Here is a 27,529-nt window from a genome sequence, read left to right as displayed (position 1 = left end):
AATTTCTCTTTATTCCAAGTACCTTGGTGGAATCACCCCTCTGGACAAGTAAGAACTGCGCTCAAACTCGAGTAGCTGACTCCGGGCGGGGGGAAGGGTGGTTAGCCATCGGGAATGCAGGCTTTGCCCTCTCCACGATGCCCGGGTTATCTTTGTGTTTTAACTCAGTCAAGTTGAGGGTACCTCTGGTGTAGCTCGTTTGCAGGGTGCCCTTGTGAATTTTCCTAGGTAGTTTCCTCGATTGGCTCAGGCACCACAGTAAATGACCGAAACTGAATAGGAAAATAAGAAAACGCAAAGAACGTGGCGTAGCTCACTTTTCTTGGCCTTTTTCCCGACCCGTAGCCGCGCCCTATTACGACTGCGTGGGCGACTCGCCTATAAAAGCCAGTCTCGCAGCGTTTCTCCGTCACAATCGCTTCCTGTTTGCGGTTCGTCCGTCGTCCTTGGTGGCTGGAATTGCAGTGGCCGTGAAGATGGCGTCTACCAGCCGGTAAGTACGTCCAGCCGAGCTTGGGCAGCTGAGGGGCGGGCGGCGAGTGCGGGGGCTTGCAAGGTGGCCGCCGGCACTTCAGCGCCGGGCGAAATGCCGCGGAGGTGCGGGGAGAGGCGGCAGGACCGGCCGGCCGCCCCGGACAAAGGCACTCCCAGAGGCAGGGCTGACAGGGGTGTCGCAGGGGGTACCGAACCGCCGGCATTTCTCCGCCAGCGTCCTAGGCCGTTTTCTCACCCAGGCACCACCGTGTGAAGGCTCATGTACCCCCAGCCCCTGGCCTCGCGTCTTTTACGGATATTTCACCCGTCCTTTTTTTCTTGTTAATTTTTTCTACGCTTGGTTTTCCATCTGTGGCTCAACAAGCCCGAGGGTCCGTGAATCCTCCTCTCTAAAGGGAAAGGGTTAATTTTAGGCCCCTATTGATCTGACAAGCCAGAAAGTTAGGGACGTCAGCATTGGTAAGGCTGAGAGAAACTGATTGCCATCCCCGAGGCCTTTTGAAGTGGAAGCTAGGGCATTTCTGAAGAGTTGATAAGTTCTCTTCTAAGAGATTTCATTACAGATGTCGTCTGCATACTCTTGAAGAAGATCTTGCCTGCAGAAAATTATGTATGCTGGGTAGTCACTCTTTAATATTATATTTTAAAAATGTGATGTACCCATATCTACAGGAAGTGCATACAGTGCCGTTAGAGACAGCCTTTAATCCTGTGACATGAAAAATGTTTGCAGACCCTAATTATATCTCTCATGACCACCATGAGGTATATGTTAGGATTTTTGCGTAAGTGTAAACTGAGTCATGCCAATGTTGACTTATCCAAGGTTAGTGTTAGAACAGAGTGTAGAGTCTCATATCTATTTCCTGTTGTCACACTTGGCCTCTAGTTAACTCATGTATTAAAAGTATCAAATTAACTTCTGTAGCTTCTGGAAGGCAAGGTAGCTCTGGCATAATTTTTTTGAGCTTGTTATCATCTCTGGAATTGAATTCGCGCTGAAAGCCATTATCACAAAATAGTAAGCTGGAGAAATCCAGGCCCTTTCTGGTAAACTACCAAGGCTTACTGCTTTATGTTACTGTATTTTTAAAAGGTTGGGGGAGGAGGCAGCCTTAGCTAAAACTACTTGGACACAGCTCTTAAAGCCAGGGACACTTGTTCACTTGTTACTGAATTAGTAAACACTTGTTTGCTAATTCAGTGTTTGAATGCTCAGTCATTCTAACTGGGTGTGGCTCTGCCAGGTAAGGCTTCCTTGTAGGTAAATGGAGAAATAGCTTCCCAAACCACTTATCTATGACTTGTATTCTCTCATGGCAGTAGATCTGAAAGGTAAACGTGGTCATATTTGGGCTAAGCTTTTGTATATAATAGAACAGGAAATGGTATTTGTAAGAAATGTTGTAATAGTTAAATATAGTAAATTCACTTGATAGATTCTTTACCAAAAGAATACATTTCCTTTGTGTGCCTTTATTCTCTTCATTAAAAAAATCTTTGAAATATTTCTTTGAAGTAAATTTTTTCTAGGCATGTCCAGCTCTTAAATGTATGTCATTGCTGTCCATCTGTTGAGTTTTTCTACCAGTGAGAACAAAGGTAAATGTTAGTATTTCTGTCCTTAGCTTTTTTCCCCCCGAGGAAGATGTACAGTGACTAGGCTATGAAACTGCTTGGTGTTTTCACAGAGAAGAACACAAATGTTGTGACTTAAAATCTAAACTCCACCACTTACTAGTTCTGTGATTTTAGGAAAATCGTTTTCTGAGCATAATCTTTAAAATGGAGGTAATGCTTAATTTTCAGAATTGCTAATGAAGATTAATAATATATGTATAGTACTAGACACATAGTAGGCACCTAATACATGATAGCTATAAAGTGAAGTTTGGCATTATGTGGCTTCTTAGGCAGCCTGAGTTATTTTAATCTCAGTGGTGGTGGTTTACTCCATTCCTTCCCTCTTGTTTCTCTCCCTTACTTCCCCACCACCCCACTCTTGTGCTTCTTCTTTTGTATTACCCTTGTGGGTAATTTCATTAAAATTGACTGCTTGAGCACAGTTTCATTTTATTTTGGATAGGTAACACAGGCAAATCATAGAAAAGCAAGAAGAAAAGTGAAAAGCAGTTCCTTCTTTCCCTAGCTCCTAGCCATCTAATTCTCCAAAGCAGTCATTATAACCAGTTTCTTGGTGTTTTCATAGTGATTCTGTGGTTTCACAAACATATGCATATAGTCCTAACCTCTCTTCTTCGAAAAAGTAGTCTAATATAAACACTGTGTGCTACCTTGCTTTTTACCTTTTTTGTGAAATTAGCACACACAAGTGTACAGTTCAATTACAAAGTGAGCACATACACATAGCTACCACCCAGGTCTAGAAATCAAATACCACTAGCACCCTGGAAGCCTCCTTTATGCCCTCAGTCATTACCCCTTCCCAAACGTAACCACATCCTGACTTCTAACACCATAGGTTTGTTTTGCCTGATTTAAACTTTATATATAAGTGTATATGTATTTCTCTGTGTCTGGTTTCTTTTATCAGCATTTTGAGATTTATTCATGTTACTGCATATAACTGTAGTTCATACTTTTTTTCAGTTTTCTGTAAAATCCCCACCTTACTCTTTTCACTTAGGATATCTTTGAGATGTTTCCATATCATTTTTATATACATATACACGTACACAATGGTATGTCTACTTATTAATAGTATGAAATATATCAGTCCTTGGTATGCTGTGTGCCGCATGGCTGCCCATTTTATGCATTTGTAATTACTGTTACTTTACTAACATTTTCCTTTATTTTTACATGGTTTTCTTTAATAATTTATACTAATTTCTTAATGTTTTATTTGTCATAATTTATTAAAATATTTTTCTAGTAGAAATTTATGGAATAAATGTGAATATAAAACAAATCTCCATTCCCTCTTTCCATAGTGAAAAGATCCAAGATGTGTTCTGGTTAATCTGAATATATAAATTTTGGGAATATGGATTACTTTATCATTTTTTCTGTGGGTATCACCTATGTTGAAAGTTAACATTCTGAACTGTTTGCTACTTTGAGAAACTTTATCCAAAACCACAGATACCTATTTACATACTTTAAGAATGCTTGATGTTGTCTTTTATGTGTATATTTGTGGTGGTCATAACATAACCTTGTTCTGTATTAACTTCAGGTGAACTTTTAAAAAGGGCTTATTTTCAGTGATACCAGACATTTGTGATTGTAAGGCCACACCCACAGAAATAATTACTAAATCTATGTTAAATATCTTTGATGCTTTTTAGAACTGATTCTGTTAGGTCATTTAAGGCTGATGTGTCTTCCCCAGACTGCCTTATTTTCAAAATAAATTAATCAAACAAATTGTTAATATCACAGATAGATTAAAAAGTAGATCTTGAAACAATTTCTTGAGGGCTCACAAACTTAGTTCTGGTCTAAATGAAATCATCAGGTCCTAGCCACCTCTACCACCCTCATTTGTATACCTTTTAGGTTCAGTGTACTATTCTAAGTGTATTACTAAGGTATGCAGCATGTAGAAAACAAAGACTTGAAATTCATTATCTGACCATAGAAATAAGTGGCAAGGGTCACAAACCCAGATGGTTATGTGTAAATGTTGCACCGTTATTATGGTAGCTAGTCATTTCTATGTTAATCAAGGTTTATAAACATTTTAGTAGCCTACATGTTAAAAGAAAAAAAACACTTGTTTTCCATTTAAGTTTTTAAAGCCTTCCATTCTGCAAACCAATAACTGTTCTTACAAAAAACAATTCCAATTGTATCTGTTAATACTAGCTAGGATTTAAAGTAACCTAACCTAGGATTTTTACTTTGAGAATTTAGCTTAAATGTATTATAAATGTAAATGTATTATAAATTTATTGGAAAAATGTTCAGAATCCTCCTCTTTTCCCCCCCAAAAGATTAGTACTTTGTTGCATGTTGGTTAGGAGGATATTTAAAAAAATTTTTTTTTCATTTAGTTTGGATGCTCTTCCAAGAGTCACATGTCCAAATCATCCAGATGCGATCTTAGTGGAGGACTACAGAGCTGGTGATATGATCTGTCCTGAATGTGGCCTGGTTGTAGGTGAGCAGTTACTATGGTTTTAAATGAAATCACTATTTGGGGCATTTTGTTTTTGTGTATTTTCCAAACTCTCTTTTAATGAATACATTCTGACTTTTTCCCCCTACAGGTAATTCATATTTATTGTAAAACAAAAATAATTAGAAAAAAGGAAATAAGTAAGAGTGAAATCAGAGACACCATATTTTATTGTCTGTACAAACGCATATATTTCATAATGTGGGGTAGGAGGGAACATCTAAAATTGAGACAGCTGATCCAGAAGAAAAGGCCCTTAGTCCTTTGTCTCCTGTATCCGTAGTCTTAAACATTTGCACTCTTGTGCATATGAAATAATGAATAAATGTAATCTAACTTTTGCGACTTTTGTATATTTAAATATGATTTATTTTAGAGTAATAAAGGTAGATAAGCATGATTTATTTTGGAGTAATAAAGGTATATCTTTATAAAGGTACTGAGTGTCATCCAAGGCCTTTTAGTCATCAAAAATGATTTAATTTTCATTTGCTCATACAGAATGATTTGTTTATGAATTTCTAGTGTGAAATTGTTAGTGTCAAAATAATACTTCTTAAAATATCACTTTTATTTCTACTTTCTCACTAATCTAGATATGTAGCATAACTTTAGGATAGAGATAGTCTGTTCAAAAATTTTCTTATGGTGGGGTTGCCGCCAGCACCTGAGAAAAGGAGTCCTACTTGAAGTTTGAAATACTCAAGGTTGAAACTGCTAGTAGGATTGTGGGAAGTATAACAGAAACATGGGTGGGGATATACTGTGGAAGTGTCTTGCTTGGAGGACATCTGTAATATTCATGCAAATAGACTGCTTGCCTCAGACCTCCAGTGGGAGTTTTAAGTCATACAGAGTTGTTAATAGGAATCGGAATCCATTTGCAATTATATTCTGCTCAGTAAGCAGTATTAACAGTTAATATACTTATATGCTAGGCACTGTTCTAAGTGACTTACATATTCACTCAGTTTATCCTTGGAGACACTTGTGAGGTGTCTTCATTTTAGAGGTGCAGAAACGGGAGTTTAAGTAGTCTGGCAGTCTAGCTCCACTGCCTGCATGGGAGCCAAATTTCTATCCTGCCGTTGTCTTTTGTAATAAAATGAGTTCAATCTGAGATTGGCAAACTGTGACCTATCACCTGTTGTTATATGGTGTGTGTGCTGAGAATGATTTTTATGTTTTTTAATTTTGAAAAAAATGAGAATAATTTTGGGAACACATGAAAATATTATCAAATTCAAACTTCAGTACACATAAATAAAGTTTTATTGGAACATAGCCACACTCATTTGTTTATAATTTTGGGAACACATGAAAATATTATCAAATTCAAACTTCAGTACACATAAATAAAGTTTTATTGGAACATAGCCACACTCATTTGTTTATATATTGTCTATGGCTGCTTTCATGTTACAGTAGCGGAATCTAGTGGTTGCAACAGAAACCACATGTGGTGCTCTCATCACATCACACTGCTGCTTAGGGCACTACAAATCCCAGTGAAGCAGTTATAAACCCACAGCATTTTTGAGTGCCAGGCATATCTCCATACTGAAACATTTTATTTATTTATTTTGTTACCATTGCATACCCATCATGTCAAAATGAGAAAAAAAGCTGAACTCTGAATGTCATGCTTTTAAGGCACAGTGGAGCGTAGGTTATTTGTTACTGAATTAGGTGGCAAAGCATTGTGTTCATTATGCAGTGATACTGTAGATGTGCCAGAAGAATACAACAGACGTTGACATTACCAGACTAAGCACTTATCACAATACTACTAACTCAGGAAAACAATGGTCAGAAAATTTAGAAAATATATAGTGGAATATCTCATCACAGCAGAATTTCTTCACAAAAATAAAAGAATAAAAATAAGTCAGTTTGGCCTCTTGACCTGGAAAGCCTAAAATATTCACTTTGGCCCTTTAAAGAAAAGGTTTGCTGACCCCTAAGTTAAATGAGAGCATTCTGTCTCTTCCAAAGTATTAAGATTGAACTGATAATATGTAAGAGTGAGACAGAGACAGAAGACTGAAGATAATTTCAGATTCTTGGCTCTCCTAACTTCTGTAGCCACTTAAAAAGAAGTAGTGCAAAAATATTGCATTATATTTCCAGTCTTTCCATCAGCTTCACTTCCACTTTGACTAGCAAGATAGTTGGGTAAATAAAATTAAGCAACTGGAGAAGGAAGATATAATTCTCAAGGCTTACCTGCTTTTTTGTGCTTGGAATCCTTAATTTTTAGTTGCATTTTTCTGTTATATCAAACCAAGGGAAGTTAATTTTCTTTTAGTTTTGCTTTATTATTAGTCTTGAACAGCATCAAAACTACTATTTTTCAATCTAACTAAACCTACTAGGCTAAATTTTAAGACCTGAAAACTTAAAAATATAATCTGATTAAACTTCTCTATATATAGAAATACCTGTTTATGATACTGTTTCTTTTGATGTAAAATATAACAAACACTTGATTTAAAATATACAGTAGCCTTATTCACAGATATTGTGGTTAAATGTGTAATATGATGTCCTGCAAGTGAAGAATCTATTCCATGACTAGACAAGGGGAGGCAGGCAAGAGTCTGCTAAAAAAGTTCTGTTTTGCTAGGGATATCATCAGTCAAATTATGTTGAGAATAGTTTAATTGATCATGACATTCCATGGGTCTGAATTTTAAAAATAACATATACATACGTACATACACACACAAATGTATATCATTGTCATATATCAATAATAAATTTAGATTTGCATCATCTTGCTGGTTTAAAGGCATATGCTTTGTTGCCAGCTCAATTCAACCTTTATCTCTAATACTATGGAAATGGGGAAGAAATTAAGCTGGACAAATATTCTGCAGTCCATTGAGGGCATAAAATTTGTGGCTTCTTTCATGTTTGAGATATTGATGTTCATGGAGATTTATATCTAGACAACATCATCATGTGTTTCCTAATAAATAATCTTGGTGTACATAGTTTGATTGTACTTGCCATGAAATTTTACATTGTCTGAAAGTTTTTATATTATATTTATTGAATAAGCATTTTGAATAGCTTTCTGTTTAAATAATCACCAGACAACCTTAGAAACAAACTCTTTTAGAATTGTTTTTGGACCACTCTGTACTTACTTAATATTTAATATGTTCTTGAAACTTAAAGCAGCCTGTTGTCACTAACTCCCCTTAATTTTAAACCCAAGACTAGATACTGCTCAACTGTTACCTTCAGAGCCATATATTATCCCTCTCAACTGAGTTATCAAGTAGGAGAGCCCATTACTATTATCTTTTTAAATGAAATTAATACAAAAAATGTTTTATATAATATACCTTTTTTCTAGTCTCTAATAACACCTTTCTCACTGTCCTTCAAACCTTCATTGGTAGACTCCTTGAGGCCCACCACTCAGTCTTAAAACCAGTGCCATGTGTTTTAGGACTTTCTTAAAGCAACATTGTACTTTCAGGAACCAATTTCTGATTCAGTAACATGACAGATCACCTCAAAATTCAGTGGCTTATAACAACCATTTCATTTTGCTCATAATTTTATTGGTCATTAATTTGGGAAGGATTCATCTGGGCCATTGTTTCGGCACTGGCTAGACCTGGAGGATCCACTTCCATAACGGCATCTTCATCTGCATTTTGATGCCTTTCTGTTCCTTGACCTCCCCACAGAGGTTTGTCATCCTCTAAAGCTTCTCCATAGTTGTGTTAGAGTAGTCATATTTCATACGTGGTGGTTGGTTTCTACGAGAAATATCCCAGGAGCAAGTGTTTTCAGCGAGAACGGAAGCTGGACTCAAGTAGTTAAGGGCTATGCCTTGGAACAGGGTCACTTCTGCATTCTATTAGTCAAAGCAGCCCTAGGACCCACCTAGATTGGAAGGGGAGGAGAAATAGCCCCACCTCAATGTGAGGGTGACAAGGTCATGTTGCAGAAGAACATGTGGATGGGAAATATTATTGCTGCCATCTTTGGAAAATACAATTTGTTACATGTTTGATGTCCTGTTTAATTTTTCCCCAGTATTTAAATGGTTGTGTAGTATTTAGTCTCTCAGGTAATTTAGGTTGTTTCCAATTTTTTGTAGCTGTTTGTAGTACTACTTATAACATGTAATAGTTTAATTGACTTTCCTCTTGTATTTGAATTATAAGATTGTTATTTTAGACGTATGAAGTATTATGATTTGTCATTGGATATCTCATCAGTGACCCTTAAGATATTGGTAGTGATCTCTAAAATAGGGCCAATTTTTAAAGCAAAGCTTTGTCATTTCTACCATGTTGGCTGTAACAGCACTGTGTGGGTTTTTTCCCCCAAATCCTGTGTGATAATGACACTTTAAAAGTTGAGCACTAGGTGGCAGTATAATCATATTTAGATTATCACTTTGTTCATAAGTTTGACCTTGTATATTGTTTGGGCATGATTTATAGGCTGCAAAGTGTAAGGTTAGTAAGCTGTCGTAACAGCTATTAAAACATGAAATTGGTTATCAAGACTTTTATAAATTAGGATTTCACAATGAGGTGTTGTTTAGAACTAGTGGTATCATTTCTACTTAAAGCCACTTTTTGTGTAGCATTTAAAATGGAATTCTTCCATTGATTTTAAAAGTAATATAAGGAGGGCTTCCCTGGTGGCGCAGTGGTTGAGAGTCCGCCTGCCGATGCAGGGGACACGGGTTCGTGCCTCGGTCCAGGAAGATCCTACATCCCGCAGAGCAGCTGGGCCCGTGAGCCATGGCCACTGGGCCTGCGCGTCCAGAGCCTGTGCTCCGCAACGGGAGAGGCCACAACAGTGAGAGGCCCGCGTACCGCAAGAAAAAAAAAAAAGTAATATAAGGAAAATACCGGAAAATAGTTTAGATGAATTTGAAAGAGAAAAATGAGTCGATTTGACCTTCCCCTCCTAAGTTCATTCTGGATATTGTTTATACTAGTGAATCTGAGACATGAACGTGAATGTACATTAAGAATCAGCTGAGAAATGTTTTAAAAGATTCCAGGCCCCACTTCCAGAAACCCTAGCTCAGGTCATACATTGGTAACATGTTAAGAAACACAGATCTATCCTGTAAACTTTATAATTTGGCATATTCTTTGTGATCTCTGTACAGTTAGGCTTCTCATCTTTGCTTTCATATTTCCCATGTCTCCAGACCTAGACTGCAAATTCCTATAAGACAGATATCTATGTGTGTCCATAGTTCCTAGGGTAACTAGGAGTCAATGGCTCTGGAGTCTAGACTTGACTCTACTACTTAATAAGTTATGTAACTAAGGTTAAGTTACATAATTTCTCCAAGCTTAACTTTCTTTATGTGTAAAATAAGTACCCCCCCCCAAAAGGACATGTACCATACATCTCAGATTTGTTAGGAATTGTTAAGAATAAAATGAGATAATGTATAAAATACATAGTATAATTTTAGTATGAGATTTCAGTGAAACGTATTTTAGGGATATAAGTACTCCTTTTTTCTTAACCTTGTAGAAAAAAAGGGTGATTCCAAATCTGAGATGCCATTCTTCCTAGCAAGTCAATTGCAAAATGTGTTTTAGTGATTGTTATGGGTCTGGCATATTTAATGCTGCAATTGTAGTATTTTAAACATTATCGGATTACCATCTTTAAATTTGCATTAGCAGTGTTTCCTAAAGGAAAATATTCAGCTTTAGTTTACTATAGCCAAGTTATATTTTAAAATTAAGGAATATTTGTATTCACTTTCAAATTCTTGCTTTGTCGTCTCTTGTAAGCCCTCAGACACAGCCTTTTTTACCTAATTCAGAAATCTTTAATTTAGATGCTACTTTCTCTTAAGCATCAGAGAACCACTAATTTTACTTGGGTAACACAACCACTCTGAGGTAGTTTTTTGATTTTAAAGAAAGGGAAACTGAGGCTTGTAGTGTTTGGGTAATTAGCTCAAGATTCTACACCTAGTGACACAGCCACTTAAATCCAGATTTATTGGACTTGAAAAGCCTTTGGTCTTTGTACTGCATGTTTCCATTAAACACTGTGCTGGTCAAGGAGAGTGATAGAAAGATGAGATGCTATAACCAAGCTCTGGACCAATTCTTTGTCTACTGTGTGGAAAGGAGGAAGGTAAATTAAAACAACAAAGAGTGGTAAAAGTTCTATTACAGATCTTCCAAGTTTGGTGAGAACACGTAGGAAGGAAGTGGTGACTTCCTAGGGAAATTACTGTTGAATTTACATTGAAAACATGATCATTAGAATGAGTAAGGGTTTATGGAGGGAAAGTCATTCCAGGTAGAGGGGAAAAGAAACATGTGCCATAAGATGGAGGCCTGAAAGTATCAATATTAGTATGTGAAGGACTAAATGTATTGTGACTAAGTTAAGATGCATCTTCTACCAGAGCCAGGGCTCCTTAGCTTAGATGCTGCTGCTGCTGCTGCTGCTGCTGCTGCTTGCTGCAGACCTGCCCGTATTTCAGGAAAAGCAAGGTCTGTTCACATATTCAAGGATGGAACTTATAATGTATTTTCCTTTACAAACTGTTTTCCTAATGGTAGTTACACTGTTGACTTGTACAGGGTTTTTTTTGTTTTTATTGTTTTTTAATGGTCTAAACATGGATAAAATAGGATTTTATGGGCTGGTCTGGGAAATTAACCATGATATGGTTTGTTTCTAGTGGATAATTCATTTTGGGTTGGTACCCAGTTTACATTGTGGGAACATAAACTGATTTAGAGACTGACTATATTATTAATAGTATTTCTTTATAAAATATCTCTTGATCAAAGTTCCCTTCAAAATTATCTTTAATGCAAGATTTCTGATAAGAATGTGTAGTAACCCTAGACTAAAAATCAGGATTCTTTGAAATGTGAGAAGGAATGGTAGGAAGGGTTAGGTGACTGAGGAAGGTGTGGAAACTAATGATGCATTTCATTTTCAGCATTAGATTTAACAAATACAGTGTGTTGGCTTAAACAGTTTCCCAGAGCACCTTGATTTTTTTTAATTAAAAAATTCAGTGCTTTGGATTTATCCATCTTGAATAATAATACATTTTGATTATTGAAGTTTTTGACTTAGCACATTTTGAAAACTTTTGCAGTTTTAAACTAAATGGTTTTAGATAAATCTAGCCTATGAAAACAAGTAGCTTGGGGGATATTGTTCTAAGACTTCTGAATTCTCTACCAAAGGTGGTATGCCAAAATGCTTACAAGATGGCAGAAAGAATTGAAATTCTGGGCAGTTCCTCTTAATATTCCCTTTTTAAAAATTCCTTTATTGGGACTTCCCTGGTGGCATGGTGGATAAGACTCCACGCTCCCAATGCAGGGGGCCTGGGTTCAATCCCTGGTCAGGGAACTAGATCCCACATGCATGTCACAACTAAGAGTTCAAATGCCACAACTAAGGAGCCTGCCTGCTGCAACTAAGACCCCACGCAACCAAATAAATAAATAAATATTTTTTAAAAAATTTCTTTATTAATTTACAATAATAAACAGAAAACAAAAATATCCTGAGTCTAGGTCAGGTTGGAAAGTCAGATTATCTTCAGTATTGGCTTACTGGCTGCTTTTGATATGTTGCAGTTTTCCCCTTTGTTAAAATTGCTACCTTAAGCCATTATGATTTTAATATTGTACTACAGAATATCTTTGGTTGTATTTACCATTTATAGCTTGCCTGGTAAGAAGGTTAAATGTCTGTTTAATTTGTCTTTGTGTACTGTTTCCTTTATACTATCAAGCAAAGTACCTTGTTTCTACAGGACATCCTTTCTTATCTCTCTCCCCTGCTCCGGCATTATTCCTTGTAGCAGAAGATGTTGGTTGTTTCCCAGTATCTATTACCCAACTCTTTCTTTAATAATAAGAATCCACTGGGCCTGTGGCTGCTCAGCTAGACTGTATTTATTTCCCAGCTTCCCTTCCAGTTGGTTATGGCCACCTGATTAAGTTCTAAGAGTGCACTGTAAAGTAGAAGAGATTTGTGCAATTCTAGATCCTGCCCTAAGGGATGTGCTCTCCCTTTTTCTCCTTCCCATTGGCTAGAATGCAGACATGATGGAGGGAACTACCAGCAGCCATCATACACTACAAAATGCAAGTCATGATGAAGATGGCTTATCAAAAAAGATAGGAGGAGCCTGGGAGTCACACTAATCCAAAACAATTAACTATGGTAACCTGAGAAAGTTCTATCTCGTTGAAGTTGCTGTTGTTTTTGCTTTGATTACAGACCTACCTGTATCCTTCCTAATATATTTTTGGAATCATATTGGGAGTTTATTTTTGTTTGGATTCTCTGTTGTCTGCCAGGGATTTGTGAGTACCCAGAGAGGCTGGGAGTACTTAACAGTGGTGGATTGGAAGGTTTTCCAACATCACTGCCACCACTGGACTTGGATTGATAATTCTTTATTTCAGGATGAATAAGCATAAACATCAGCCTGAGGCTTTTGAATACAAACTACAGTAAAGACGAACAGTGGTCCTATGGACTTAACAGAAAATTCTGATTCTGATACAGTTTACTAGAAAAAAGTTATAGAAAATAACTGCTTTTTGTGATCAGTGAAATAAAGCTTCCTTAATGTTTCTACTAAAAGTGGTCAGAAATAAAGAAGATAGTACAAGGAGACAAACACAGTAAAACTGTTTCGATAGCAATGAGCTGACTTAACATTCTAGAAAATCGAATCAGTAAAGCAGAAAACAAACCTGAGAATATAAAGAGTGAATTTTGGAAAGTGGTAAAGACAAGATAGCCACTATGGTACTACTTGAAGATCCAGCTGAATATGATAAAATATTAAAGGTGCAATAGAAGAAAACTTGACATTCCTCACAGAAGACCCTTAGGGTTGCACATCAAGATTCCCACGCACCACTGGGGAATGTATCCTTTTAACATTTAAAAAGTTTTATTAATAAAAATTTGCAAGCAACCAACCAGTAAAAACATTACTTTGAAGGGACCTAAAATTTTATTGATGGAATACAATGAAGTTAAGTCTGATTCCTGTTTGTCTTGTGATACAGAAAGGAGGTCATAGAACAATCTTTTTCAAATAAATTTATACATAAATCCACAAAAATACAAAGCTGAGTTTTATTTGCTAATTGTCATGTGGAACAGTACTGATGACTATTCCCTGATATTTCTGGTTCTTCTCTTTTGGGCCACATGGTGCAATTGTATTTCCCCACTCGGTTTGAAGTTAAACATCACCACTTGACTGGCTTTGGCCAATGGTATGTGAGTAGAAATGTTACTATTAGAAACCTATTTCCCTAGCATGGTGACTGGCATGTCTCAAGTGGTAGGAATTCCATCAACTTGAATAAGGACTGCATAGAAAGCAGTCCTGGGCTTTCTATTCATACCATCCTCGGCCAGCTTTTTTTTTTTTTTCCTCCCTAATCCAACTTGTCTTTTTTGAGGCAGTACAAAGCAAACACTAAAAGAAACTCATGCTAAGTTACTTTGGGGCCAAAAGGAAAATGTTATGAAATGAAGCATGTTGGCTAACTAATACTTTATCTTTAGAGTTCTAGAGAGACTTAAAAAATGTGAGTTAGTAAAGATAAAGTATTCTCTTTTTTTAAAAAAAATTTATTTTTGGTTGTGTTGGGCTTTCGTTGCAGTGCACGGGCTTCTCGTTGCGGTGGCTTCTCTTGTTGCAGAGCACGGGCTCTAGGCACCTGGGCTTCAGTAGTTGTGGCACTTGGGCTCAGTAATTGTGGCTCGCGGGCTCTAGAGCGCAGGCTCAGTAGTTGTGGCACATGGGCTTAGTTGCTGCGGACCAGGGCTTGAACGCGTGTCCCCTGCATTGGCAGGTAGATTCTTAACCACTGTGCCACCAGGGAATTGTTTAAAATTAATAGACTATAAAAGTGGTTGAATATAAGCATATAAAATACTATAGCAATTACTAGTTAGAAAATGAGATTCTTAACAACAAAAAGGTCTAAATGTGACATACATGTAATCTGAAAGAAGACCTTGAGAAAGAGTATACTCCCTTGTCCAAGAAGATAGATAAAAATTGTTCTGTCACTCCCCCCAAAGTGTATAGGTTTGATACAGTTTAATTCAAATTCAGCAGTATTTTGGTGGGGGTGAATTTTAATTTTTAGTTTATTAAGGTATAATTGCAGACAATAAAATTCAAAGATCCCAAATGTATGGTCTTAAATTTTGTCATTGCATATACTGGTGTAACCAACACACTAATCAAGATATTTAGGGACTTCCTGGCAGTCCAGTGATTAAGACTCTGGGCTTCCACTGCAGGGGGCATGGGTTCTATCCCTGGTCAGGGAACTAAGATCCTGCAAGCCTCACGATGCAGCCAAAAAAAAAACCAAACAGACAAACAAAACATGATTAGACCATTTCCCTCATCTCAGCAGTTCCCTTATGCCTTTTTCTAGTCAGTCACCTCTACCTCGCCCCCCACCTCCAACCCAACCCAACCCAGCAATCCCTGTACTGATTTCTATCCTCAGAAATTGTTTTGCCTGTTTTTGAACTTCCTACAAATAAAATCATATAATATGGTTGGTTTTTCTTATGTGTGACTGACTTTTTTTTTACTCAAAATAGTGTTTTCGAAATGCACTTGTTACTGCATTATTAGTAGTTTACTTGCTGAGTTTTCCATTGTTTACGTTTTCCCATTGATGGACATTTGGGTTTCCAGTTTTTAGCTAATATGAGTAATGCTGCTGTGCACATTCTTGTATGAGACTTTATTTTAATAAATTTATTTTATTTCATTTTATTTATTGTTTTTGGCTGTGTTGGGTCTTCGTTGCGGTGTGCGGGGGCTTCTCATTGTGGTGGCTTCTCTTGTTGCGGAGCACGGGCTCTAGGCGCATGGGCTTCAGTAGTTGTGGCTCATGGGCTCTAGAGCGCAGGCTCAGTAGTTGTGGCTCACGGGCTGTAGAGTGCAGGCTCAGTAGTTGTGGTGCACGGGCTTAGTTGCTCCACGGCACGTGGGATCTTCCTGGACCAGGGATCAAACTCGTGTCCCCTGCATTGGCAGGTGGATTCTTAACCACTGCGCCACCAGGGAAGCCCTGTATGAGACTTTCTAAAAAATATTTAGTTATTTATTTTATTTGGCTGTGTCAGGTCTTGGTTGCTGCTTGCGGGCTCTTCGTTGTGGCGCGTGGGCTTCTCTCTCGTTGTGGTGCTCGGGCTCCAGAGCGCGCGGGCTCTCTAGTTGTGGTGCTCAGGCTCAGTAGTTGAGGTTCACGGGCTTAGTTGCCCAACCAGGGATTGAACCTGTGTCCCCTGCATTGGAAGGCAGATTCTTAACCCCTGGACCAGCAGGGAAGTCCCATATTCTTGTGTGAGATTTTTGTAGGCAAATACTTAGGAGTGGAATTGCCAGATCATAAGGTGGGTAGGTGCCAAAGTAGTTGAACGGTTTTAAACTGGTGTGAATGATTTTGGCAATTATTCTCAATTTCTTCTTTAAAAAATAGATGAAACTCGTTGTAGAATATAGTATAATATCTTAGTTAATACTCTTTAGACACCACTGATACGTGGATTGAGAACTGTGCATGTGTGTAATACCTAGATGTACATATTGAATCTGTTTACCTTTTTGGATGAGGAACTTGATCAGAGTGTTAGAGATCATACTCTATAGATGGAGGGAGGAGTAGTGCTATTATGTACATAACAGTCCTGCTATGATTTTGGCTATTAAAAACCTTTATATATAGACTTTCTATCTGGTGTTAATTTTACAAAAATCAGTGTGTGGTTAAGAAAGGAACTGGTGAAAGTTGGCGTGTTTCTCTGTTTCTAGAACGTGGAAGGCTTTGTGAGGTTGTGTGTTATGCGCACATGTGCTAATTGGCAGGCAGCTTCTTGTCAAAGGTTGATTATGCCCAAACAGTATGGCTGCCTTGTACACTTACTCCTTGAAAAATTCTGTAATGCAGTTTGCTTCCAGAGCAGCTTTTAAAAGTGCGACCATTTAGATGTTTTCCAAGAAAATCCTTTATATATTCTGACTTTTTTTCTGAATGATCTGCCCTATTTCTTGTTACTCACGCACTTAATCTGGTGGTCTAGTTGTAGTTTCATGATGTGCTTTTTGAGTTATTTTGGAAATTTTATTTTTTACAAATGCTATGTTTTGAGCAGTAACATATAAAAAGAGGGAATGGCTCTTAGCACAAACCACAGATTGTTGAATGAGTCATGTAGATCATTCCCACGTATGTGGAAAAATTACATCACTACCCAGTTCTGGTCTTTCTATTTATACTGTCCTAGGCCAGCTTTTTTTAAAATTTATTTTCTCCCTAATCCAGCTTGTCTTTTTTGAGGCAGTACAAAGCAAGCACTAAAAAAAACTCATGGTAAGTTACTTTTGGGCCAAAAGGAAATGCTGTGAAGTGAAGCATGTTGGCTAACTAATATTTTATCATATTTAGAGTCCCAGAAGGACTTAAAAGATGTGAGTTAGTAAAGATAAAGTATTCTCTTTTTTTAAAATTAATTTAAAAAAAATTTTAACATCTTTATTGGCGTATAATTTCTTTGCAATGGTGTGTTAAGTTTCTGCTTGGCTGCGTTGGGTTTTTGTTGCTGCGTGCGGGCTTTCTCTAGTTGCAGTGAGTGGGGGGCTGCTCTTCCTTGTGGTGCACGGGATTCTCATTGAGGTTGCTTCTCTTTGTTGCGTAGCATGGGCTCTAGGTGCGCGGGCTTCAGTAGTTGTGGCTTAGTGGTCTCTAGAGCGCAGGCTCAGTAGTTGTGGCGCACAGGCTTAGTTGCTCCGCGGCATGTGAGATCTTCCCAGAGCAGGGCTCAAACCTGTGTCCCCTGCTTTGGCAGCAGGATTGTTAACCACTGCACCACCAGGGAAGTCCCTAAAATATTCTCTTAATACAGCCATTGTGTTAATTAAGATATTAAAAGTTAATGATGACATTTGATTTTTTTTAACTTAAATTTTTTAAGTAACTGTAGATTTGAAGGCCACAGTAGTTTTTTGTTTTGTGTACATTTGTGTTTTCATTTCACTGACTAGGAAAGTTGGATTCACTTTTCTCCCTTTGAAAACATGAAGCATGGAGACACTGTGGTATCACTTTGATCAGTGGATGCTATTAAAGAGACTAAACTTTGTCTAAAAATCTTGTTTTGGGGGACTTCCCTGGTGGTCCAGTGGTTAAGACTGTGGACTCCTAATGCAGGGGGCCCAGGTTCGATCCCTGGTTGGGGAACTAGATCCCGCATGCCGAAACTGAGATCCCGCATGCCACAACTAAGACACGACACAGCCAAATAAATAAATAATAAAAATAAATACTTTCAAAAAATAAAAATCGGGCCTTCCCTGGTGGCGCAGTGGTTGAGAGTCCGCCTGCCGATGCAGGGGACACGGGTTCGTGCCCCAGTCCGGGAAGATCCCACATGCCGCGGAGCGGCTGGGCCCGTGAGCCATAGCCGCTGGGCCTGCGCATCCAGAGCCTGTGCTCTGCAATGGGAGAGGCCGCAACAGTGAGAGGCCTGCGTACCGCAAAAATAAATAAATAAATAAAAAATAAAAATCTTGTTTTGGTGTTTTGATAGAAATTTAGTGAAAAGAGCTTGTAGTGGAATAGGCACAATATGATATAATTTTAATCTTACAAAAAAAAAATATATACACATGAATTAAAAGACAGAAAGAATATATGCCAGAATATTTACAGTGGCTGTCTTTGGATGTTGGTAATACAGGTAATTTTGTTTTGCTTATGTAACTATTTTTTGTAAGCAGCTATTCTGTAAAAAGGAAGAACAGTCAAGTCTCTTTAGAGTGGTCTCTTGGAGACATGGGCCTTGCTTATTAGTATTATAGTAAAGTTCAGTGCACAGTTACAGATTTTATGTTTCTTTCAGGTAAGTTTTAAAAATCATTATTAATTTATGTAATTAGAATTGCTTCCCAAGTTTAGTGATGTTTGCTTTTATGAGGAGGAAGCAGTGAAATCCATCATGACCATCCCATCAATTTAACTTTTTCTCCTTATTTTGGGCCACCTGCCCAATCTCTGATCCACAGAAGTTGCCTAAACTGATCTCCCTGCTTCTGCTTTCCTTGGTCATTCTTATTGCATAAGGTATGACAAATGGGGATCCTAGCTCTATCCCAGTTCCCTAGTGACAGGGACACACGATAGTCCAAGTGAGATCTGGTTATTCCCAAGTGACCTGAGCGTTCAGAGAAAAACAGATTTTCCCCAAACCATCAGGAATGAATGATTCTGTTGTGTATTTACCTGTTTTCTTAAATATAACACTAAGATCAGATCACTGTACTCTATTTATAAGCATTTTAGTTAACGTACCATATATAAAAACGTTTAGAAGATTTAGCACAATCTACATGTAGTTCCTTCCTTCTGTTCTCTCCCTGCCTCCTTTGCTGTCCTACTGATCCTACTGATCAAGTACTGCAGCAAAGCACTCTGATATTGATCCTGTAAAAGTCTAATATGGAGATTAATATTTTACAACTGGTGCTCTTCTTAGAATGAATGTCAAAATGTCAGAATGTTATCTTATTATTTTTATAGCAATAAATAGCTAATATCAAACAACTTACTTTGAACTGGTTTTTAAGCACTTCATGTGTACTGAACCTGTATGAGCTTATTTAATGTTTAAATCTTTAAAATGAGGTTATTGGGGAAATGTAAAGCTGAGGAAGTGAAGGCACAGAAATGAGGAAATTTGTCCAAAGCTAAGCAGCAAGAGTCCACACTGTTAACCATTATATTAATTGACTGTCAATACCAGACTTATTTTTTTTAATTCCTTCCTTATTTATTTTTTTATTGGAGTATAGTTGCTTTACACTGCTGTGTCAGTTTCTGCTGTACAGCAAAGTGAATCAGCCACGTGTATACATATATGCCCTCTTTTTTGGATTTCCTTCCCATTTAGGTCATCACAGAGCTCCAAGTAGATTTCCCTGTGCTATATAGTAGGTTCTCATCATTTATCTGTTTTATACATAGTAGTGTATATAAATCAATCCCAGTCTCCGAATTCACCCGCCTCCCTTGGTATCCCTACTTTTGTTCTCTACGAATACCAGACTTTTAACTACTGAGGTAACTTACTTCTGCCATTCCTTTCTCCTTTGTTTGTTGTGTATAGGCACAGATGAAAATGATCTGGTTCTTGCTTTCAGTTTTATCACAGCTGGTGGAAAAGCTCATGTTTTACGAATGCAGTATAGAACAGATTTTGGAATCCCATTCACGTTTCAGTTTTAGCTGTGTGATCTTTGGCAAATTAGTTTTATTTCTAGTGTAGCAATAAAAGTGGTACCTACCTTTTATAAGGCTTTCAGTATTGAAAGAGAACATTTACAAAGGGCACAATCACTAGCATATGCATGTGTTCATGTTAACTCTTGTCTGTGGTTGGAGGTGTTACCAGCCATTGAGCATTCCCCCCAAAGCAGTAATCTACATCAGATCTACCCATGTCTGGCTTCTTGCTTACTGATTTCTAGGCTTAAAGTTTATTCTGTATGAATTATTTGGCCCAAAATATTTTTTCATCAAATAGTTACTAAAACATACCCTTAGGCTTAGATCTTTGCAGAGCATTGCCCATGAAAACTTTGTAATTTTTTAAATGTTAAACTATGTGTATTAATACGATTGTGAATAGTGTTTTCTGTTTTTTTCCATGCCTGTTGCACATTTTGGTTCTTCATGGTTATATTACTTTATCTTTGCATCACATATGAATAGCTTTATTTTGCTATTTGTCCTTATTTTGACTAATTCTTTGTTCCAGGAGTTAGAATATGATTAATCATAGCATAATGTTTAAAGAGGGTTATTATTGGACTGGCACAATAGGAATGCTATAGGACAAATGCCTGAAACAAGATACTTAAGCTGAAACCTGATGTTTGTGTTGAGATTTTCTGGGAATAATAGGGCCGAGTTGGGCATTAAGCAGCATTAAATAAATCCCATCTTGACAAAACAATTTAGACTTGCACTTATATTCTCAGGTGACCGGGTTATCGATGTAGGATCTGAGTGGAGAACTTTCAGCAATGATAAAGCAACAAAAGATCCATCTCGAGTTGGAGATTCTCAGAATCCTCTTCTGAGTGATGGAGATTTGTCTACTATGATTGGCAAGGTAATAAATCCATTTGGCAGGAAGTACCAGGTGCAGACTGACTAAAGACCTGTTTGGGAACTTCGCAAAAGTATCAGTCTGCCCCAGTGAGTAATCTTGATCTGAGAATAAGATTTGCCAGTACTACTATTGTGAATGATGGTTGCCTTATGCATTTCTTCCATCTTAAATGGGAGACCAATAGATTGAAGTTACAGGCCCTTGTTTTCATGAAGCAGTTTTGCACAAAAAATTGAGTGTAGTATGTTCTTTGAGTTCATATTGACATGTTCCTTGAATATGAATGTTTTCTCTTTTCCCTCGATACCACCTAAGATAAATTGGATCTCAGTATAGACTACTTTCTAATATTGGTGAATTTACTTTCCTCATCAGTAAAGTGAGAATAATACTACTTTATAGAGATATTGAGGGTTACATGGGAATGTATGTAAAGTATCTATAACACATGTAGTGTGTAGAATGTGTTCAATAGATGGTACCTGCTGCTATTATATAAAGCAGGAGCATAATCTTCCTGGCAGCCTGGCTGTTTTTTGCTCTGTTATCTGAATTGGAAGTAGTAGTGGCATTATTCCAAAGGCCTCATCAAGGAAGTGTATGCTATTTTAGGACTGAATCTGTATTACTGCATAGTCTATTTTTAAGAAAGTATTCAAAAGTAGGTCATTATTTTTTCATGGTCTATAAATTACATATTAAGTTTGAAAAATGGTGTAGGCTAATTTAAAAAGTTTATAATATTCAGAAATATTTTAAAGTAGGAGGTTTCTGTGTTTGCTTTAGCTTTACAGGCTGGAAAAAAGTATACTAAGGACAGTTTTAAATGTTTAAGATTGCAACTAATTAATGCTGTGACTTTTTTAATGTTTAATTTTTTTCAATAGGAAATACATGATTCAAAAACAAAAATGTAAAAAAAACCACAGTGGTTTTTCCTCACCCTTGACCCCTAAACTCTGTTTCTGTTGCAGCCCCCTTTCCCTGTCAGAACAGGTAACCACTATTAGGTTCTCCTGTTTCTTTTGAAAGTTGTTTATGCCTATATGGCAAAGAAATTTTTTAAGATGGTACATTTGTCATATGTTAAATTTCTGAATGTATTTGGGGATATTTCTGGACTTTGCATGCTTTCTCTAACCTGGTCTAGTTAGTCCAGTGCCACCCCACACTGTTCTGGTATCTGGCTTTATTGTCCTTTTCCAGCATTTTCTTCACTTGTCTTTTCCATTTAAAGTTAGGATAACTTTGTTTAGTTTAAAAACAAAAAACAAAACTTGGGTATTATTTCAACTGAGTTTTGTTAGATTTGCAAATTGCCTTAGGGAAAATTGACTTCTTAAGGAAAAAATCTTGTTATCCAGAAATATAGTATGCATTTCCATTTCCTTAGGTCATATGTGTCCTTCAGTGGATGTTTTAAAGTTTTCTTCATCAAGGTCTTGCATGTTTCTTAAGTTGATCCCTAGATATTTTATCTTTTTTGTTGCTGTTGTAATTGCAGCTTTTTCTTTCATCTTCTAACTGGTTGATTACACATATGTAGGCTATTGATTTCTATTTGTTAATTTTGAACTTGCCCCTCTAATGAATTCTCTTATTATTTATAGCAGTTTGAGTGATTTTCTTGAGTATTCTAGGTAAATACAAAGGTAGTATCTGCAAATAGTTTATCACTTCTGTCTCAAATTTGTACTTCTAATCTTTCTCTTGCTGAGTTTTAATATAATTATACTAATGTAATTAATATAATTGTTATATAATAACATTATATAATTAAAATTACATCATGTTGGTTAGTTTTTCTAGTACAGTGTTAGAAAATGGTAGCGGTAGGAGGTGTTTTTGTCTTCTGACTTCAGTGGTAATGCTGCTAATGTTTCTTCATTAATCATTGTGCTGGCTTTGGACTTGGGAGTTTTGTTTGCTTAACTTTTTTAAGCACCTTTGGAGATTATCATGTGACTTTTCTCCTAGGTCTATTAATATGATGGTTTATATTATTAGATTTTCTAATAATATATTTACATTTAAAGTATTTGCTAGAAAACCTCTTTAAAACCATCTTAACCTGGTACTTTTTCTTTTGAGGAATAGAGAGGTTGCTCAGGGTAGATTTCTTGGGTAATATGGAGTCAGATTGTATAAGTTAAGTTTTCTTAGAAATTGTTCATTCAGGTTTTCAAAGTTTTTTGCGTAAAGTTATAAAACTTTGTTTTATAGGGTACAGGAGCTGCAAGTTTTGATGAATTCGGTAATTCTAAGTACCAGAATAGGAGAACCATGAGTAGTTCTGATCGGGCAATGATGAATGCATTCAAAGAAATCACTACCATGGCAGACAGAATCAACCTCCCTCGAAATATAGTTGTAAGTTCTTGTCTTTAAGCCATGCTGGCTTTGACTTAGCATAATTTAGTGAAAACATGAAATTTTGCTATTGTGGCTAATTAAATGGCCTAGAATTAATTAAACTTAGTTTCTCTGCTTTGAAGGATCGAACAAATAATCTGTTCAAGCAAGTGTATGAACAAAAGAGCCTGAAGGGAAGGGCTAATGATGCCATAGCTTCTGCTTGTCTCTATATTGCCTGCAGACAGGAAGGAGTTCCTAGGACATTTAAAGGTAAGTTTTTAGTTGCTTAGATATAAGTGTTATCTATTTCATATTAAAGTGACAGACCAAAGTCAAGCAGCTTTGACAGTAGGTAGATAAGTCATGTCTTCCTGGTTACATACAGTAATCCACCTAAGTACCTTTCTAAACACCACCTTTTTTTATTCCTTGACAAAAATTCTGTGATCATACTGATCATGTTCTTTTCAGGCTATTGCCCATGTAAAGTCATGTTAGTCCATGTATGCCCTCTGTTCTTTGCTAGTAGGATCTTCTGACTATATCTTGTGCGTTTTGAGGCCTGGCATCAGAAGCCTTTGTAGTAAGTCTGTACACTGGATGCACAGAAAAGTTTCCGCTCCCAGCACAGGTCTCTACAGGTGAGGGAGTCAAGCCTTTGAAAGCATGAATGAAACTTTTTCTCTTGAGTTAGACAGTTTATATTTTCACACTTCGGTTGGAGGCTTTGCAAGAACCAGTGTTTTTCATCTAATTTGTAGTTTACCCATGAAAACATTACAGCTTATTCACAGTGTTGCTGTGATACTTACACATTTTAGCTTAAGACTATAATTACCCTTCATTCATCCATGAATATTTTTTACGTTTTCTTGTGTCAGAGTGAAGAGGCAGTGACCATTATCATTACCATCTTTTGGGTTATTACAGCTAAAACTAAGGCTTTTGTTAAATTTATTCTGAAAGTGGTAGTTGAATTTTTAGAATAACAGGGTCAAATATTTGATCTCATTTTTCTATAGCCTGTAATCTCAGGGATTGCATGTACGTATGACATTGTGTAACTTGAGAAGCCTTCTTTAGTTTGAGTATTTTCTTTCATCTTCTTGACATACTCCTTACAACAGATTAATACATAAATATCAAAGAAGTTTTTGATTGGTTGAAGAAACTTGCATGAATTGAAACTTAAGAGAAGTTAATATTTTGAAATATTAAAACCTACATTTAACTTTTTAAAAACTTCTTTTAAGTGTAATAAACATTTAAATTAACAGAAATTTTAAATTAGCTCTATGAGAAGTATCACTGAGAGGATTAGAGATTGATCTTTAAGGCATGATTGAATTTTGCAATTAGAATATATTACTTTTATAATCAGAAATGATAGATTTTACAGTGAACTACATGGCCTATGTGGATTGCTTTATTTATTTTTTTTCTCTTTTTAGAAATATGTGCCGTATCACGAATTTCTAAGAAAGAAATCGGTCGATGTTTTAAACTTATTTTGAAAGCTTTAGAAACCAGTGTGGATCTGATAACAACTGGGGACTTCATGTCCAGGTTTTGTTCCAACCTTTGTCTTCCTAAACAAGTACAGATGGCAGCTACACATATAGCCCGTAAAGCTGTGGAGTTGGACTTGGTTCCTGGAAGGAGCCCAATATCTGTGGCAGCAGCCGCCATTTACATGGCCTCACAGGCATCAGCTGAGAAAAGGACCCAAAAAGGTAGGATTGTTCATCAGGAAGGGTAGTGATGAAATTAATAAAGGCTGTAGTATGTGATTGTATTTCCATTTTAAGTACGAAGCAGGTACAGGCCTACCTGGTTCTGTTGCACTTTGCAGATACTGCATTTTTTTTTTTTTTTAACAAATGGAAGGTTTATGGCAATTCTGAATTGTCAGATGATGGTTAGCATTTTTTTAGTAATAAAGTATTTTTTAGTTGAGGTATATGCATTATCTTTTTAGACATAATTCTTCTGCACATTTAATAGACTACAGTATAGTATAAATATAAATTTTATATGTATTGGGAATCCCAGAAATTCCTGTGATTTGCTTTACTGCAGTATTGGCTTTATTTCAGTGGTCTGGAACTGAACCTGCAATATGTCTGAGGGATGCCACTAAATATCTAGAGCCCATGTTTAAGAGGTAGTTCCTTAGCATCAAAACTTAAGAAAATACAGCATTTTAAGTGTCTCATAAATAAAAATATTTGGAGGCATAACCCTGTGTACAGACTTAACTTTTTTTTCATTTGAATTAAGTAATTAATTTTAGTTTGTACATTTTTCATTTTTAGAAGTTTTTATTTGTTCGCCCTAAATTCTCCTGGTTATTTTGAATAGTCTGTTTTTCCCCTCAAAACTTAACTTTTTAAATCTTGAGAGGAGGTGGCCATGCTTTGTTTCTCATTGGCTGGCATGGTACCCTACAGAGAGGCACACTATAAATATGTGTTGACCATCAAGTTTTAACTTTCTGTGAAACCTGTTCTCTTTCTTCTTTTGTATGCTATTCACAATTTCTTCGTGAAAATGCTAACATAAGCAGTTAAACCTTCTGCAGCTATTCTTGAATTTACTGTTGTAGAACTTTCAAGCAGAAGTATTAAGTGAATTTCTTTACAAGCATGCATTCCTTAATTAGTTCCATGATCCTCAAAAAGATTTATAAAGAAAAGGGAGCAGTCAATTCTAAATTTAAAAGTGAGGTAGTGAAATTACTTGCTGCCCAGCACCCAGTTGACATTCACATAGTTGACATTGATTGGTATTTATGTCTAGAAAAATATAATGCAACATACGATAAGGAAATTTAAAATTAGCTAATTGTGCACTGATGGCAGCATCCACACTGAAAAGCTGTAAAATCTCACTGATTTGAACTGGCTCTGAAAAGATGGTAAAATGAGTTTGTATTAAAGGGTGTGTTTAAAAAATCTATTTTGATTAAGTATAACTAACCAAATAATTGTCAAGTGGCAGTCCTTTGGGACTTGGTTTAAAAAATGGAAGGAAAATATGACACTGACTTTGAATGGTAAAAGTGGATCCTTGGATTCTGTAATAGACTGTAGAAATAACACATGTGAGCTCAATATATATGCTCAAGTATGTGTTTATAATAGTGAAAAACATCTATATCATGCTATAATATACAGCTGTTTGACCTCAGATATGTTAAGTAGAAAAAAGAGGCTGTAAAAAAATACTTATAGGGACATCCCTGGTGGTCCAGTGGTTAAGACTCCAAGCTCCCAATGTAGGGGGCCTGGGTTCGATCCCTAGTCAGGGAACTAGATCATCATACATGTCGCAACTAAAGATCCTGCACACGGCAACGAAGATCCCACGTGCTGCAACTAAGACCCAGAGCAGCCAAATAAATAAATATTTTTTTAAAAAAGAAAAATACCAACATGATCCCATTTTGGTTTTAACCTAACAAGAACCTCTTAATAGAGGTTTAGCTAGGGGAGACGTTGCAGGGGAACTTTTAAACACAGAACTAATAAAGTGAATTTCTTTACAGGAATGTATTCATAGATTCTGTGATCCTCAAAAAAATTTATTGTGAAGAAGTCAGTTCTAAATACAATGAGCAATATAATAGCTATCACACATAGTGCTATGCCTTGAACACTGTTTAAATGTTTTCCGTATAGTAAACCTTTTAAACTAATTCGACAATGCTTTGCGAAAAGTACTAATACCATTATTATTGTTGTTACTGTAGCCCTGCTTTCTACTTTTTAGTTTTTGAAAATATTTTTGTTTTCTTTTTCACTTAAGACGTTTTATAGTACCGTGTCTCACAAACGCAGGTAGTAGAAGGGGAGGTAGGATGGAAGTTAAACTTAATATTTTGATTTTTGTCTTTTAGAAATTGGAGATATTGCTGGTGTTGCTGATGTTACAATCAGACAGTCCTACAGGCTAATCTATCCTCGGGCCCCAGATCTGTTTCCTACAGACTTCAAATTTGACACCCCTGTGGACAAACTACCACAGCTATAAATTGAGGCAGCTAATGTGAAACTCCTATGAACACTGAACTTTTGCCTGTTGTACATAGCCTATACAAAGTGCTGGATTGAGCCTTTAATAAGGAAAAATGAAAGACATGGTACGCATTCCAGGGCTAAATATTAATTGCTTGGCATTCATATGTATATACTAGTGAAACATATTTAATGACATTTCTTATTCAATTTGCTTCGTTTTGTAGCAATCTAGGAAACTGTATTTTGGAAGATATTTGAAATTACATAATTCTTGAATAAAACATTTTTCAAAACTAAA

The 27,529-nt window shown here is 36.6% G+C and overlaps 1 protein-coding gene and 1 non-coding gene across 2 annotated transcripts; both read left to right on the top strand.

Annotated features, from left to right (window-relative positions):
- Positions 1-345: 345 nt before the first annotated feature.
- On the top strand, positions 346-27,529 carry GTF2B (general transcription factor IIB). Its single transcript, XM_067726811.1, has 7 exons — positions 346-493; positions 4,515-4,621; positions 20,724-20,857; positions 23,081-23,227; positions 23,353-23,482; positions 24,664-24,945; positions 27,111-27,529. Exons 1-7 carry the CDS (start codon positions 477-479, stop codon positions 27,242-27,244), a joined length of 951 nt encoding a protein of 316 aa, XP_067582912.1. The 5' UTR covers positions 346-476; the 3' UTR covers positions 27,245-27,529.
- Positions 17,853-17,925, top strand: TRNAR-CCU (transfer RNA arginine (anticodon CCU)). The gene has a single exon. It is a non-coding gene; the product is annotated as a tRNA-Arg (tRNA).

This window comes from Pseudorca crassidens, chromosome 2, assembly GCF_039906515.1.
Source record: "Pseudorca crassidens isolate mPseCra1 chromosome 2, mPseCra1.hap1, whole genome shotgun sequence".
Classification (NCBI taxonomy): domain Eukaryota; kingdom Metazoa; phylum Chordata; class Mammalia; order Artiodactyla; family Delphinidae; genus Pseudorca; species Pseudorca crassidens.
This window is presented reverse-complemented; position numbering and strand designations above follow the sequence as displayed.

Excerpts from the sequence above, each read along its gene's own strand:
- GTF2B (XM_067726811.1), top strand. Across the intron at positions 20,858-23,080 it reads TGTCTACTATGATTGGCAAG|GGTACAGGAGCTGCAAGTTT; the intron begins GTAATAAATCCA and ends TTTGTTTTATAG. Across the intron at positions 24,946-27,110 it reads TGAGAAAAGGACCCAAAAAG|AAATTGGAGATATTGCTGGT; the intron begins GTAGGATTGTTC and ends TTTGTCTTTTAG.